This window comes from Meriones unguiculatus, chromosome 6 (genome assembly GCF_030254825.1).
Source record: "Meriones unguiculatus strain TT.TT164.6M chromosome 6, Bangor_MerUng_6.1, whole genome shotgun sequence".
Taxonomy (NCBI): domain Eukaryota; kingdom Metazoa; phylum Chordata; class Mammalia; order Rodentia; family Muridae; genus Meriones; species Meriones unguiculatus.
In genome coordinates, this window is record NC_083354.1 from 111,052,983 (window position 1) to 111,066,885 (window position 13,903).

The 13,903-nt window shown below is 43.2% G+C and overlaps 1 protein-coding gene across 2 annotated transcripts in view; it reads left to right on the plus strand.

Annotated features, from left to right (window-relative positions):
* The window catches only part of Slco5a1 (solute carrier organic anion transporter family member 5A1), a 102,655-nt gene that overhangs the window by 84,851 nt on the left and 3,901 nt on the right, over positions 1 to 13,903 (plus strand). For both annotated transcript variants that reach the window (XM_021643864.2, XM_060385846.1), the window contains 4 exons: positions 2,913 to 3,072; positions 4,932 to 5,173; positions 7,484 to 7,548; positions 11,844 to 13,903. The exon at positions 11,844 to 13,903 is cut by the window's right edge and continues 3,901 nt beyond it. In XM_021643864.2, the coding sequence (XP_021499539.1) occupies positions 2,913 to 3,072; positions 4,932 to 5,173; positions 7,484 to 7,548; positions 11,844 to 12,307 (931 nt within the window). In that variant the 3' untranslated portion in view covers positions 12,308 to 13,903. The remainder of the gene's footprint in view (positions 1 to 2,912; positions 3,073 to 4,931; positions 5,174 to 7,483; positions 7,549 to 11,843) is intronic.

Consider the following 13,903-nt stretch of genomic DNA (forward strand, 5'->3'; position numbering starts at 1 on the left):
TCTTCCATTTTGAAAGAGGATAGCTGGTCTCTTTGTGCCTATAAGCGCAATTTTCCCTGTGTAGTTCTTGTACCTCTTCTGTTCCCATCTTGGCTTCACTCCTGACAAATGAGGGCTTTCTTAGTGCTTTGAGATCAGCCCTTGCGCTATTGTGAGAATGCAGTGTTGGGGTATGGCCACACTAGGCTGAACATGCCCCATTCTAGCTCATCCTAGAAGTGAAGTGGGTGGGGCCTTGCGAGAGAGTAACATGAGATTCTTTCTATCTATCTATCTATCTATCTATCTATCTATCTATCTATCTATCATAAGATACTCTCTATCATGAGAATACCCAGTAGGGTAATGACAATCACAACACACAAGACGTTCTTAAAAAAATTATTCCTCTTTATTTCTATTTCATCGTTTCTCTCTTTTTACCATACAGGTCCTTTGGGTATATATTATGGCTTCCAGTTTAGAGAGGGGGATGGGTCCTGATGGGAGGGGAGGTAGGGAGGAACTGGGAGGAATAGAAGGAGAGGAAACCATAATCAGGATATATTATATGAGAAAAAAAATCAATTTTCAATAAGGAAAAGAAAAAAAGATTTTTTTTTCTTGTAAATCAGCACAGCGCAGAGCATGAGGCTTGCTGGCAGCCTTCTCTTTTATTCCATGCTGACCTTCCTCTTAATGACTCTTTTACAAGTATCTACTTTTGTTCATGATAATTCTATGTGTTGCCTTCACTTCATCATGTCTTCATTTTTAAAAGTATTACTGTAGCTGTGGCTGCTTCTATTACTGTTGTTATTATATTGAAACAGGATTTCACTATGTAGTCCTGGCTGTCCTGGAAATTGTTATGTAGAGTAGGTTGGCCTTGGACTCACTGCTCCTGTCTCCTGAGTACAAGGATTTAAAATAGTTATTTTCACTAACGTGAAAATAATGTGTGTGTTTATATGGGTTCATGTCACATGTGTGGGGTGCCTGCAGAGGCCAGAGGCTTAGAATTTTTACTATTATAATATATAATATATAATATATAATATATTTCTCTGAAATAGAGACCAGGAGAAAAAACCAGACCTAACCAACAAGACAGACCGGAGAGGAAAGCGCTTGCGTACGTGCTTAAAACATTCTCTGATGTTGGCTTAAGGCTCTTCCTCATCAGTGGACAGTCTCGCAGGTGACAGGCATTTGTGATGTGTGGCCGTTACGCATGAAGGCAGAGTAGGCTGCCAGAAGGGAAATGCCAAGCCGCTTCTAAATAGCAGCACTGACAGCTGTGGGTCTGGTATTAAAGCCTGTCGTTTTTAGTGACCGAGCCCACAGGCTAATAAAAGCCCCTCTGTTTTGTTGTGGCTCGCCATTTAGGCCTTGAAGTGTCGGCGAGGCGAATCTGTATCATGCTGCATGCTTCCGTATGTTTTTAGTTAACATGGCACCGGGCTCCTACACTCCCCACCCCCATCCTCTGCCTCATTTGCTTATTGGTTATCAAATGTGAGGAACCTTAGAATGAGCGGCATGCATGCCAAGTTTGTGGAGCAGTACATGCATTGAGGGTGGGCCGTGCTACTGGCTAAGTTGTGCTAACATAGTCACTGGAGCTCAGTCCTGACACAACAGGCATTCCCAAATTACTTGTTGAGTGGATGGACGGTGGATGAAGGGACAGATGCACAGACAGATGTTTACTCTTGCTGACCTATTTAGCTTTAGGAGCAGTGTTGCAAAAGAACGGTGACAAAGTGATGAGAGTGACAGTCTTGGTTCTGGCTTTGTAGAGTCACCCCCATTCTGCTGTGGCCCCCTGGAGCCTGCCTGCCCCTTCCTTACTGCGGTTTCACAGCCTCTCCCCATCTTTGAGCCTTTCCATATCATCTTTCTCTTTTTATACTCAGGGTCTGAATGGCTTTTCCTTGAGGGAATTCTCTTGAGCTTTCATATTGCATCAATTCCTTGTGACTTCATAGGGAAACAAAGCCTGCCTGTTTGACTGTGCATTGCATTTGGGCATTTCTAGTGATTTCTGCTTATTCTTTGTTTGTTTATTTCTGTCAAATTGGTGACAGCCTAACCAGCCACCTTTTCAAGTCACTTCTTTTTACTTTTATTTTTTAGAATTATTATGTTTATTTGATAGGTTATTCTAGAACAATTCAAGTCTTTGATGAATGGAACTTATGCTGGTAACTGTGGGCTGATGAGTGGATTTTGTGTCTATGTATTCCCGATGATTTTAAAGACTTTGTAATACAATGTATTTTCTCTATTTTATTGTTAAAAAAAACCCTCAATGTTTGAGATGAATCATATGGTAATTAATCTGAGCAGATCATTATGCAACGTATATGAATATTGAAATAGCACGCATATCGCCATAAGGGTGTAGAAGTACTATATACAAATTAGAAATAAACTAAGGTGGGGTATGTAGCTCAGTGTTAGAGTTCATGCTTTGTTCATGCTCTGCTGGGTTTAATCTCCAGCGGGCCCTAAAATGAAATCAAGTGAAGTAAGTCATGACCTAGACTTGTTAAGACTTGGAGCCGGGCGTTTCCCCAGCGAGGGTTCCCTGAGGGTTCAAGCCACTGGATTTAGACATGAGGTCAGTCTGTAGAATCAAGGTGGACACCGAGGGTGAGGGAGCAGACATCGTTTGATCTTAACTCAATCTCATCTGTTCTAATGAAAACAGAAACGTTTTTTTTCTTTACGCTTTGTTGTAAATTTACGGAAATAACGATAGAAGATGGCTACTTTGTGGTATAAGTTTAATTCATGGAAATACTGTCTGTAAAATGGACAATTCACTTACTGTTGTGAATGGTTTGGTTTTTTTTTTTTTTTTTTTTGCCCGTTTTGTTCTCAGCCTTGCCTGATCTCTCTCTCCCTCTCACCCCTCTTTCTCTCAGACCTTCTCTGACCATGCCTCATAGGAATCTGACAGGAAGCTGCAATGTTAATTGTGGTTGTAAAATACATGAATACGAGCCAGTCTGTGGATCGGATGGAATCACATACTTCAACCCGTGCCTGGCCGGCTGTGTTAACAGTGGTAATCTTACCACCGGGGTGAGTAGAAGCTGTAAGGCCCTCTTTTAGTGTAAATCTGACATCATGACACAAGTGATGGCACCCGCCACCCCACTTTGCCGCACGCACCCGTGATGACTTCACTTTCCCTCATTCACGAGGTTCCAAATAGGCATCCAAGGACCTCTGGAAAAACAACCCATGAGAGGCAAATCATGTGGGGCTCTCACTTTTGTCAGGGATGCTGGGAGGATCTGGGTGTAGAGTTCTGGTCCTCATCAGCCGCTCCTACTTTATGGTCCATGCCAACTCAGGGAAACTTGATAAGCTCAAACTCCAGGCTTCCCATTTGTTCCTCTCTTTGTAATGGATTTGAAGGTCAAGGTGACCACAGTTGGTGCTGAAAGAAAAGAGACTGGAGACTGTGGAGGCTGGTTCTCTAAGTGGTGTCTGTGGAGATCAGTGATGCCCATTTTTCATAAGACTATCCTTCAGTTCACCCCCCCTTAACTTTCAGAGTAAAGATATTTCTGTCAGCTGAAGAATAGTCTATTTTGAGAATTCTCTTCCCTGTGAATTATAAATAGGCTTTAATACTGTGGGAGAAGATTTTAATATTCTACTCTATTCTTTACTGAGCTCAATTTGGCTGTTGGCGTGAGAACAGATAGAGGCGATTGCCCCAATTTAAAGGTTAAAATGCATTTGCTTCTTCTGTGCGATTCTAGAGACTGTAGCATTGACCTAGAGTTCAGGGGTGCTACTTTTGTTTTCTGAGTTTGGAACTATAGGGCGGATTGGAAATTACTACTGCTGGTTCCCTATGACACAGTTGGTAAGCTCCGGTGTGTGACCCTACTGAGGTCAGGAGATTTGTTTCTTTGATGCAAGGCAGTAAGTAAGGACTCTTAGATACAGTGTTTCATCATAAAGACTAGAAGTCCTTCCTGCCTAAATGGCCAACCTCTTCTTACGACTGTCTTAAGCAGTCACCATGAAAACTAGTTCAACCAATTTCCATTTGGTAAAAGTAACATAATAGGCAAAAAATTAATTGGCAGTTAAGTATTTATTACAGTTTTGGCATTAGGTCAGTAACATCAAGGGGAGTTTTGATGTGTTTGTGTTTGGTAAAAGTTTGGGGAGTTACTGGAGAAGATTTGGTGTCCTTTGCGCCTCTGTCTTCAGTGCCCTCTAAGGGCATGCCGAACATAAGTAGGCATGTGTTGGGAAAAACAAACAAGTGATGTTAGGCAGAGCAGGTGTTTTGGACAGCTGGAATCTGTCAGAGTCCAGAGCACTGGGCCGAGGTTACAGTTCAGACTGAAGTGATGAACATTCCATTCACCCACATGGATGTCCCCAGCCTGTTGAAGGGACTGAAAGGGATTGAAACCGGAATAGCCAGTGGGAAATTCATCATCATTGGTACCAAAGCCATCATCCCTAGGCCATAAAACTTGGAATGTTTGAAGCCAGCATGCTTTGGTTAGGACTTTAGAAGTTTGTTTCAGGACTCATGTGTGCTAGGGCACTCTGGTGAGCACAGATAAAACACAAGCTGGCTTCTGCTTCTTTAACTGGAGAGTCTACAACCGAAGCCGTGTGTGTTTATGACAGCAAATGAGCACCTGGTGTGTAAATGGAGTTTGAAGCTTCTTAGGAAGTTTAGGCTTTAACAGTCTGACTTGCAGGTTTTGACAGTATTAAGGCAAACACTGACACTTTACTGCTGTCACTAAGTAACAAACTGTGAAATAGTTTGCATTCTTTAAACTTCTATAGTTATTTCTGAGCATTTTTATTTAACCTCGACAATATCCCAATGCCAGGGATATTTCTTTTTTTTTTTTCTTCTCTTTTGATTGGCATGCCACTTATCTTTATTTGCTGCTCAGGTTCGGAATTACACGGAGTGCACCTGTGTCCAGAGTCGACAAGTGATCACGCCGCCCACGGTGGGACAGCGCAGCCAGGTCCGGGTGGTCATTGTGAAAACCTATCTCAACGAGAACGGCTATGCTGTGTCGGGGAAGTGTAAACGCACTTGCAATACCCTCATCCCCTTCCTGGTGTTCCTTTTCATAGTTACCTTCATCACGGCATGTGCCCAACCGTCAGCCATCATCGTGACACTCAGGTAAGGACCGAAACCACAAGTGCTGTAGAGAGCTGACTGCAGGAGGACAGACGCTAAGAAAATCAGGGGATAGTAAGGGTAGCATACAAGGGGGTGCCCCCACATTTCCTCCTGGGCCTAAGGGAGAGATTTCTACATAAGAGAGAGAAGAAGGTAGCTGAAACATTGCCTCTTCTAGATTTGCCTCTTTTTCAGCTGGGCACTGTTCTTATTATTCATCAAACTTTCTCTCCAGTGCTTTTAGTGTCTGCCGTCTTTTTGCTGTGAGGTTTGACAACGTGAGTTGAAAGCCGCCTCTGTTAGCTTCAGGAAGCCAGACCCTCAAGGAGGGTAGAAATGCTCGGCAAAGTGACTAGATCGTAAATATTGCAAAGGGTGTTATCTCCGGCCTCATGGATAGTTAATACTGCACCTCTGGGATCAGTGAGGAATTATGCTGGGCTTGCACTTCAAAATGCTGAGCTCATTAATTTTACTATTGTATAAAGTTCTGGAGCTGAGTCAAGGACAGCGCAGACTTGGAAATCTGAGCTTCCAGTTGGGCAGGCTGCACTTTCGTTGCTGTGTCGCATATTCTGGGTGCCCCCCCCCCCCCATACCCCCACCCCAGGAGAGGACATGTTAAGGACAAGGACTTTTGTGCTGTTGCATTCAGATCAATTTGTTTTTACTTGCATTAAAGGCTGTGGTGGGCAGAGATAGGAAAGGACACTGTGGTGAATCCTGAAGTTAGAGGGGGGCAGGGATGTGGTACAATGACAGCATGAGGAAGGGAGTTCAATCTTGCTCTTCTTTCTGGTTCTTCCAACCCCACAATACCAGACAACTATCCAGAAGCATCGTGCTGGCCGACAGTGGGTAGCCTGTATCTCACACAGACTCTGTCTTCTTTCTCATTGGACACTGAGATAGACATTTTCCGAATGGAAGAAAGCATGCCACGGAAGGCCTTCTGGTTTATTCATTCTCAGTAGATACTGATGGAGTAACTATGTATGCAGAGCTGGCAAATTCCAGGAGAATTTGGAGACAGATGATATGAGGAAAAGACAGCACTGGAAAATTTTTCCACTCCATGCCTGGATCTTGTGTGGATGAGATTAAAAAGGCATAAAGAACTTCATCATGCAAAAATGTTGTGGCCTGTTAGTAAATTTACTTACCTGAAGCATCTCATTAGTTTCCCACTGTAATTCTGTAAGAAGTATTACATAGACTATCTAAAGGCCACCTTGCTTTACAGATGGTCAGAAGTGTTCAAGCATGGCAATTTACGAGTTAGCTTCTAACACCAAATCTCTGAAGAGGAGTCTTTTAATCTCTGCTAATTGCAAAATCAATAGATTCCTATCTTTCCACCACAGGGGGATAACTTAGAAAAATCAATTTTAGGAGGAGAATATGGCTTGGAGAGGCTTGTTCTTTCTCTGGCTTTTCGTGTATGTGTGTGCATGTGCAAACAAATGCCTGTAATTTCTGTTTTCACTTTGTCTTAGTTAGGATCTCTTTTGCGATGAAACACCATGACCATAATCAAGTTTCTGAGTGGAGGGTTTACTTGACTCCCACTTCTGCATTATAGGCCATTGATGAAGGGAGTCAGGACAGGAACTCAAACAGGGCAGAAACCTGAAGGCAGGAGCTGATGCAGAACCTGCTTACTGGCTTCTTCCTCATAACTTGCTCAGCCTGCTTCCTTACAGAATCCAGAACCACCAGCCCAGGAGTGGTACCATCCACAATGGGATGGGCCCTCCCCATCAGTCACTAACTAAAATGTCTTACAGCCAGATCTTATGGTAGCATTTTATTAATTGAGATTCCCTCCTTTTAGATAATTCTAGCTTGTGTCAAGTGGACATAAAACTAGCCAACACATACTTTCCCCCCCTCCAATCTTGGAGGACTTAGAATGATTTTTATTGGCTGCACCTTCAATTCTTCAACGTTCTGATGGAAAGAGAATGAGATGCTTAGGATAAATTTTTAGGTTTTTTTTTCTTAGCAGATAGATTTGGGGGGCTCATTTAAAGGAGCTCCCCCCTACTTCAGCCAAGAGCCTTGGTATTCCCCCAAAGGGGGGGGACACAGCTTTAATCAGTGTCTGGTGGAGACATCTCTAGCCTGTGATTTACTAAGGGAAGGGAATCTTGTTTGGTGATTGTTAATAAATTCTAGTGGATGAAATACGTTGGGAAAGTATCTGATTAGTTTTTACGTTTCTGCCTAAGACAGGCTTGATTTGATAGGTTTTTTTTTTTTTTTTTTTTGAGCCACTGGTTTAAACCCTTTTTCCTTCTCCTCCCATAGGTCTGTGGAAGATGAGGAAAGGCCCTTTGCTCTGGGAATGCAGTTTGTTTTGTTGCGAACACTTGGTATGTCCCTGAATCCCCAAGCGTGCCCTTAATTCCCCTTCGCAGCAGGTTCTTTAAAAACACAAGTTGAGTCCCTTAGTACCATTGGTGGTAGAATGTGACAGGTTTGTGGTTTAGAGGACACTTCCTCATTTTTGGATTTGAACTTTTAGCTGTAAGTCCCATGGGTGAAACAAAAGAAAATGATTTTAGGTTAGTTTCATTTTGACTCTGAATACAGAATACAACATGTTCAAAATCCCACCCAGAGTTTTATACTGTAAGAAATCGAAATCAAGAAATTTGTCATGAGTTTGTTATCCTGGCTTTTAGGTTTCTGGATTCAGCCTTTCGACAGCAGTGTGAGAGAAACTGGGGTTCGTGTTACTTGTGATACTTTCAGCTTCTTCCTGTTTTAGGGTAACGCTATTGGGTCGAATGAGAAGGCACCTGTAGAGCTTTCTGAGGCAAAGATCTTAAAAAGGCATAAAAGAATGACCGCAAAGGTACATACACAGAGGCTTCACACACCATGAAGGAAAGCCCCGTGTCTCAGTGTGAACAGAGGATAATGGTGAAACGCATTTCTCCTCGAAGGCTAGTGCCCTTGAGTGGGAAGTGCCTGGGAGGCTGCCCTGACCACTCACACTGCCTGATGGGTTTTGACCCTCCATCAAATTGACCTCCTCAACCTCATTTTCCCTTAAGTGGCACTCTGTTATTTTCTTCAGTGCTGTTTCCCTTGACTAATCAGTACTATTGTCCATGGGACCAAGGGGAAAAACTGGTTTGTTTTTAAGTCACGTTTCAGGTTGGAAGGGTGAAATAGCTTGAAATGCCACCTTTCTCTCTTCTGAAGCGTTCACACCCCTGGAATTCTGTTTGCAGTGAGTGTGCGTTGATGACCCTGAGTTCAAAGCTGAGAACTTTTAATAACCTCCAGCCCGAAAAAAGCCCCCAGCTGTGGCTTGTCTCTGGTGTCAATAAGGCTTTAAAGGCTTTTGAAGATTTTCTTGTTAAGAGTGTGCTGGTTATAAGAGAATTCAGACACAGGTGCACACAGTTAAGATTTATGCTTTGTGCTGCTTTTGTTGTTGTTTAGGGTTTCGTATTTCTTATCTATTTTTAACTGTGTGTAGCACTCACACAGATGGGCCTGGAATTTCCTAAGGACATACTTACAGTGGTGTTGAGATTACAGGTGTTCATCACATGCCCAGCTAAAAAAATATTTTCAAAGACAGAAGTTTGTCAATTAAAGTGATGACTGCATTGAAAAAGTCAGTTTTTCCCCCCCTAAAAAAATGTCCTCATTTTGGCTCTTTTTTTTTTTCTGGGGGGGAGTTGGGTTATTTGACATGAATTTGTGGTACAGGGGAGCCATTTGCAGACCCATCAGTAAGCCAGGAAAGAAATCTACCTGGCGCTGTGACTCAGCTCAGTTTTGTCCTTGTTTATATTGTGTGTGGGGAGGTGTAGAGAGGCTAACCATCCAAATTTGATTCTCCCCAACTTGCAAAACAAAAGACTTCTCAGTCCTTTAAGAAAGTTACCATTTAATCTTGCAACTAGGCTTCTTTTAAAGATTTATTTTTACCTATGTGTATTCTTGTGTGTCTGTGTGTAGATGGTTGATGGGAATACAGGTGTGTGAGAGGCCAGAGGTAATGGATACCTTGGTGGTCATGAGCCATCTATGTGGGTCCTGGGAACCTACCTTGTAACTCAAGAAAACCAACCAACTCCTCTAACCACTGAGCAACCTCTTCAGTCCTAGACCTTATTTTCGATAAGTACAAATTATTTCGCAAAGTCCCATTTACAGACTCATGAGCTGTTAGGTGTCTTTTGTTTGTTTGTTTGTTTGTTTGTTTGTTTTAAATTTCATCCCTCCTATTTTCCTTCCCTCACTTCCTTCTCTGCTTTAGCCTATCCAGTCATCACCTCTGTGCATTCGTGGACTGTTAAAAAGGTCTTAGGAGGCAAAGCACAAAATGGAGTAGGCTCTGTATCAAGGAGTGTATGGGGTGACAAACGGCAAAGACTTTAAGCAAATGCTCTTCATTAGTTGATAAAGTGGAGGCCCATACAAGACACAGTGGAAGCAGAGTGGTGTCCCGGAGATGCAGGGACTGAATGGAATGGGTGCTAGCCAGGTAAATGAGTTAGCGGTAGGGACACGTTTTTGGCAAAGGCTGTATGATGAGCTCTTTATCTAGTATAACTTGCTTCCTTGTGGAACTGGACGAGATGTCTGTTACACACAGCCCATATAACAGAGCTCCTGCTGCTCCTGGGTCCTTCAGAGTTGGAGGCTATGATTATCTCCACACCCCAGGGACCATTGCACAGTTACCATTTGAAGAGGGTCTGGTCAGCTGCAGTGGGGTCTGAGTGTCCTATAGCGACCTGACAGGCTCCTTCAAGGACCTCTGCTCCAAAGAGGTGGGTCTCTTCACCGAGCTACAGGGAAGAATTTCAGCACGAGTCGTAAGAAGTTCCGTGGCGTTTATTAAGAAGGTACTTAATCATACTTGAGCACGGCCTGTGCTAGTGGGGAGGCGCTCAGGACAAAGACAGTACACACCCATGTGTAATCCGGCCCTCTTAGGAGAGCCGCAGCCATATATTTTGGTGTGGCTGAACTTTGGTGGCTGCTGAACTTTGTTTAGGGAGCCTCTAAGAAACATTAAATTCATTTTTTCGGTAAATGAAGTCAGGTGGTGGTTTTGGAGTTCGCTGGGTGGGATTATAGGCTGATAGGACAGAACTATAGGTCGCAGGGGTGAAAACTCTTACAATACTAGATACAATACTGTGGAGGTGAAAACATGTTTTGACCATAAACGAGATCATGATCTTGTCAGTGACATTCTCAAAAACAAAAAAATAACAGGTATATAGCTAAGAAAGGGGGAGAGGTCCTTTACATAGGTCTTTTGCATGATCTACTACTATTTTATCATTCCTTTTTTGAAACACCTCTATAAAAAGGGATGTTGTCTTTATGCAGACAGTTTTTACAGTGAATTTTGTTACTGATGCTGAGAGTGTGTGTGTGTGTGTGTGTGTGTGTGTGTTGCTACTGATGGTGGGGAACTTGTGTTGAGGCCAGAGGTTGATATTTGGACATCTTCCTCATTTGTTTCTGTACTTTATTATTTATTTATATATGTGTTGTTTCAGAGTCTTACCGCATGGTTCTGACTGGCCTGAAACCCACTACATAGACCAGGCTGGTTTTGCGCTCACAGAGCTCTTCCTGCCTTTACCTCCGGAGTGCTGGGATTAAAGATGTGCACCTGTACTCCTGGCTCTCCCTTAGTTTTTGAGACAAGGTCTTCCTGAGCCTGGACTAGTCTGACTGTTTTGGCTATACTGGCAGGCCAGGGAACCCCCGGGGATCCACTGTCTCTTCCTTAGGCTCTGGGGTTGCAGACACATGCTGCCATGACCAGCTCTTTTACACGTGGGTTCTAGAAACCTGAGTTCTGGTCCTTGTGAACACACAGCAAGAAGTGTATCCACTGAGACACCTCCCAACCATTTGTGCTCAAATTCTTGACTCTCGGCTTCAAGAGACTTAGACCAGACTCAAGGGTGAGGGGCCTTTCTCTGTTCCAGTGCTACCTTAACATTCCCTGACTTCCTGTGCTGCTCCAACCTGACTTAAGGGGGGCAAAATCTGATTTTAAGTTTGATTTTAAGGATTTTGTGCTGGCACTTTTGGCAATAGACAGTTCTTCCAACTCTACTAAAGTCTCACTGTAAACACTTTATCAAAAGTGTCCAGTGTAAGGACTTGGTACCCACAGATAGCAGTAGCTATTTTTTTTGTTTTGTTTTAATTAAATTTTTATTTTTTTAATATTACTTACAGTTTATTCACTTTGAATCCCAGCTGTAGCACCCTTCCTCATTCCTTCCCAATCCTACCCTCCCTCCCTCATCTCCTCCCATGCCCCTCTCCAAGTTCACTGATAGGGGAGGTCCTCCTTCCCTTCCTTCTGACCCTAGCTTATCAGGTCTCATCAGGACTGGCTGCATTGTCCTCCTCTGTGGCCTGGTAGGGCAGCTCCCTCATGAGGGGTAGGTGGTCAAAGAGCCAGCCACTGAGTTCATGTCAGAGACAGTCCCTGTCTGCTAAGTCTTTGTCAGGTAAATTGTGATTAGATGAAAATGTCTTTCAGGAGATTCAATTAAACCAAAATCATCCTCTTGACATCTGATAAACAAGGACCTTGCTGATTTGCAAATCTGTGTTCTCTTGTGGGATGTGCTATATCCTGTGTTTCTCTTTCTCTCCGTGACTGCAGCTTACATTCCTACTCCGATTTACTTTGGAGCCGTGATTGACACCACCTGTATGCTCTGGCAGCAGGAATGTGGCGTGCAGGGCTCCTGCTGGGAATACAACGTGACGTCCTTTCGTTTTGTCTACTTCGGTTTGGCGGCTGGCCTCAAATTTGTTGGCTTTATTTTTATCTTCCTGGCCTGGTACTCGATCAAATACAAAGAGGATGAATTGCAGAGGCGGAGGCGGAGAGAGTTCCCGCTGAGCACTGTGAGTGAACTAGTGGGCCAGCCCAACAAAGTGGAGAAATATGCCCGGACTACATCATGCCCAGCCTTCAGCACCCAGGGGGAATTCCATGAAGAGACTGCTCTGCAAAAGGGATTTCCATGCACCACACAGACATATCCCGGGCCTCTCTCAGAAGCAATAAGTCCCTCGGCAGACCCTGGGCTGGTCGTGAGTCCTGATGCTGCTGCTCTATAGTGTCCCTGCTGAAGCCCGGAAAAGAGAGACGTGTTCTGTTGGTTGAGTTGAATATGGCGACTTGAGAAACACCTGTGCCTTCTTTCTTTCTTTTTTTTTAAACCTCCACAGACACAATCCTCAAACCAACAAAACTCAGTACACACAGCCACTGTTGGCTGAGGGCTGGATACCTCAACAAGACTGAGAGCCTTTCCCCTCTTTTCTCCAGGGAGGAGCTTAGGTCGATCTGTTATCACTTCTGCTAGGTTCATTTAATGCTCACGCTCCTGTTTGGTAGGCGCCTGAGGTCCATGGCGAGTCATGGGAAAGGCTATGATCACACATATCATTAGCATACACTCCAGACAAAGGTGAGCTTGACCATGATTTTGCTTTTGCAAGTCAGGGTCTTCAGATTTGAACACCTACTATGTTTTCAGATTTGAACACCTACTGTGAGTTCTGCTGCAAAAGCACAACTGAATTTGCCTCAACTATGCAATTTGATTGGAAGTACGAAAGTATCATGTGTCCCTTTTGGCTTTTAGAGAGTAAAGAAGAAATGGTTTTGATAAGCGGAAGCTGAATGTTCTGTAAAGCACTGTTAGCATTTTAAGCCATAGCAGACTTATCAATCAGGTAGAAATTTTCAAATGCTTCAAGGAACTGCATACCACAATGAAATGAATGATTACAGGATTTCCTAAGTTATGTTTTCTCTTAGTCTCTTTACTCCATCATAAGGTAGATCAAGAGGCTGCTTGAATCATACATCTGATAGCTTGAATATATAAACCATAGTATTCTTTCATAAGGGGCTTTAAAACTAGTGTGCTAAACAATATGGCTAGAAGCTGTAATTTGAGATGTGTAATAAGGAAGGGAATGATGACTTTCTCATTTAAGGAAATGGCTGTCAAAATTCTTTCAACTCTTAAGGAGTGACTAAAAGAAGCTATGAGTTACTACTGCATTCAAAGTAGTTGATAAAGAAATTGCCAAAGTAGTATTGAGCTCAAATGGGGAATTTCATTTATATCTGCAGCATACTGGCAATTCTCTACTGATTTTTTTTTATATATATAGAAAATGACTATTGTTGGTTGCTTCAGAAAATGGGCAGTTCAGTCAGGAAAGCTGTGCCTGGGATATGAAAATCACTGCATAGGAAATGGGAAATTTGTCAGCTGAACACAGAATATGATCATACTTTGAGTAACAGTTTAGATTGCTAAAGCAAACTAGTCTACCATACTGAATTCTGCATTCTCAGTGCTAGCATCATTTTGCAGTGCCCTTGGCATTCCTGTTCGTCTAGCCTTCCTGCAGTGATTCTGAGAGTTTCCTTCCCAAAGGCACCCCGGGTCCATTGACAGTTGTTCAGCATTGTCATTTGGCTTCGGCACTTCCCAGTATGCTTTCTGTATTGTTCTTAAGATAGAGGCCTCTGGGCAGGTTTTGTGCACTGACAGTTGGTAATTCATGATCTGGCTGCAACGGACGAAAAGGTCCGATGCTCCATGAGATTGAAGCCTCTCTGTCAAGGAACTCACGTTATGTAAGGTGAAATATTTCCTCATCTAGAAGAGAGATGGTGGGCAGAACAGGCCACGA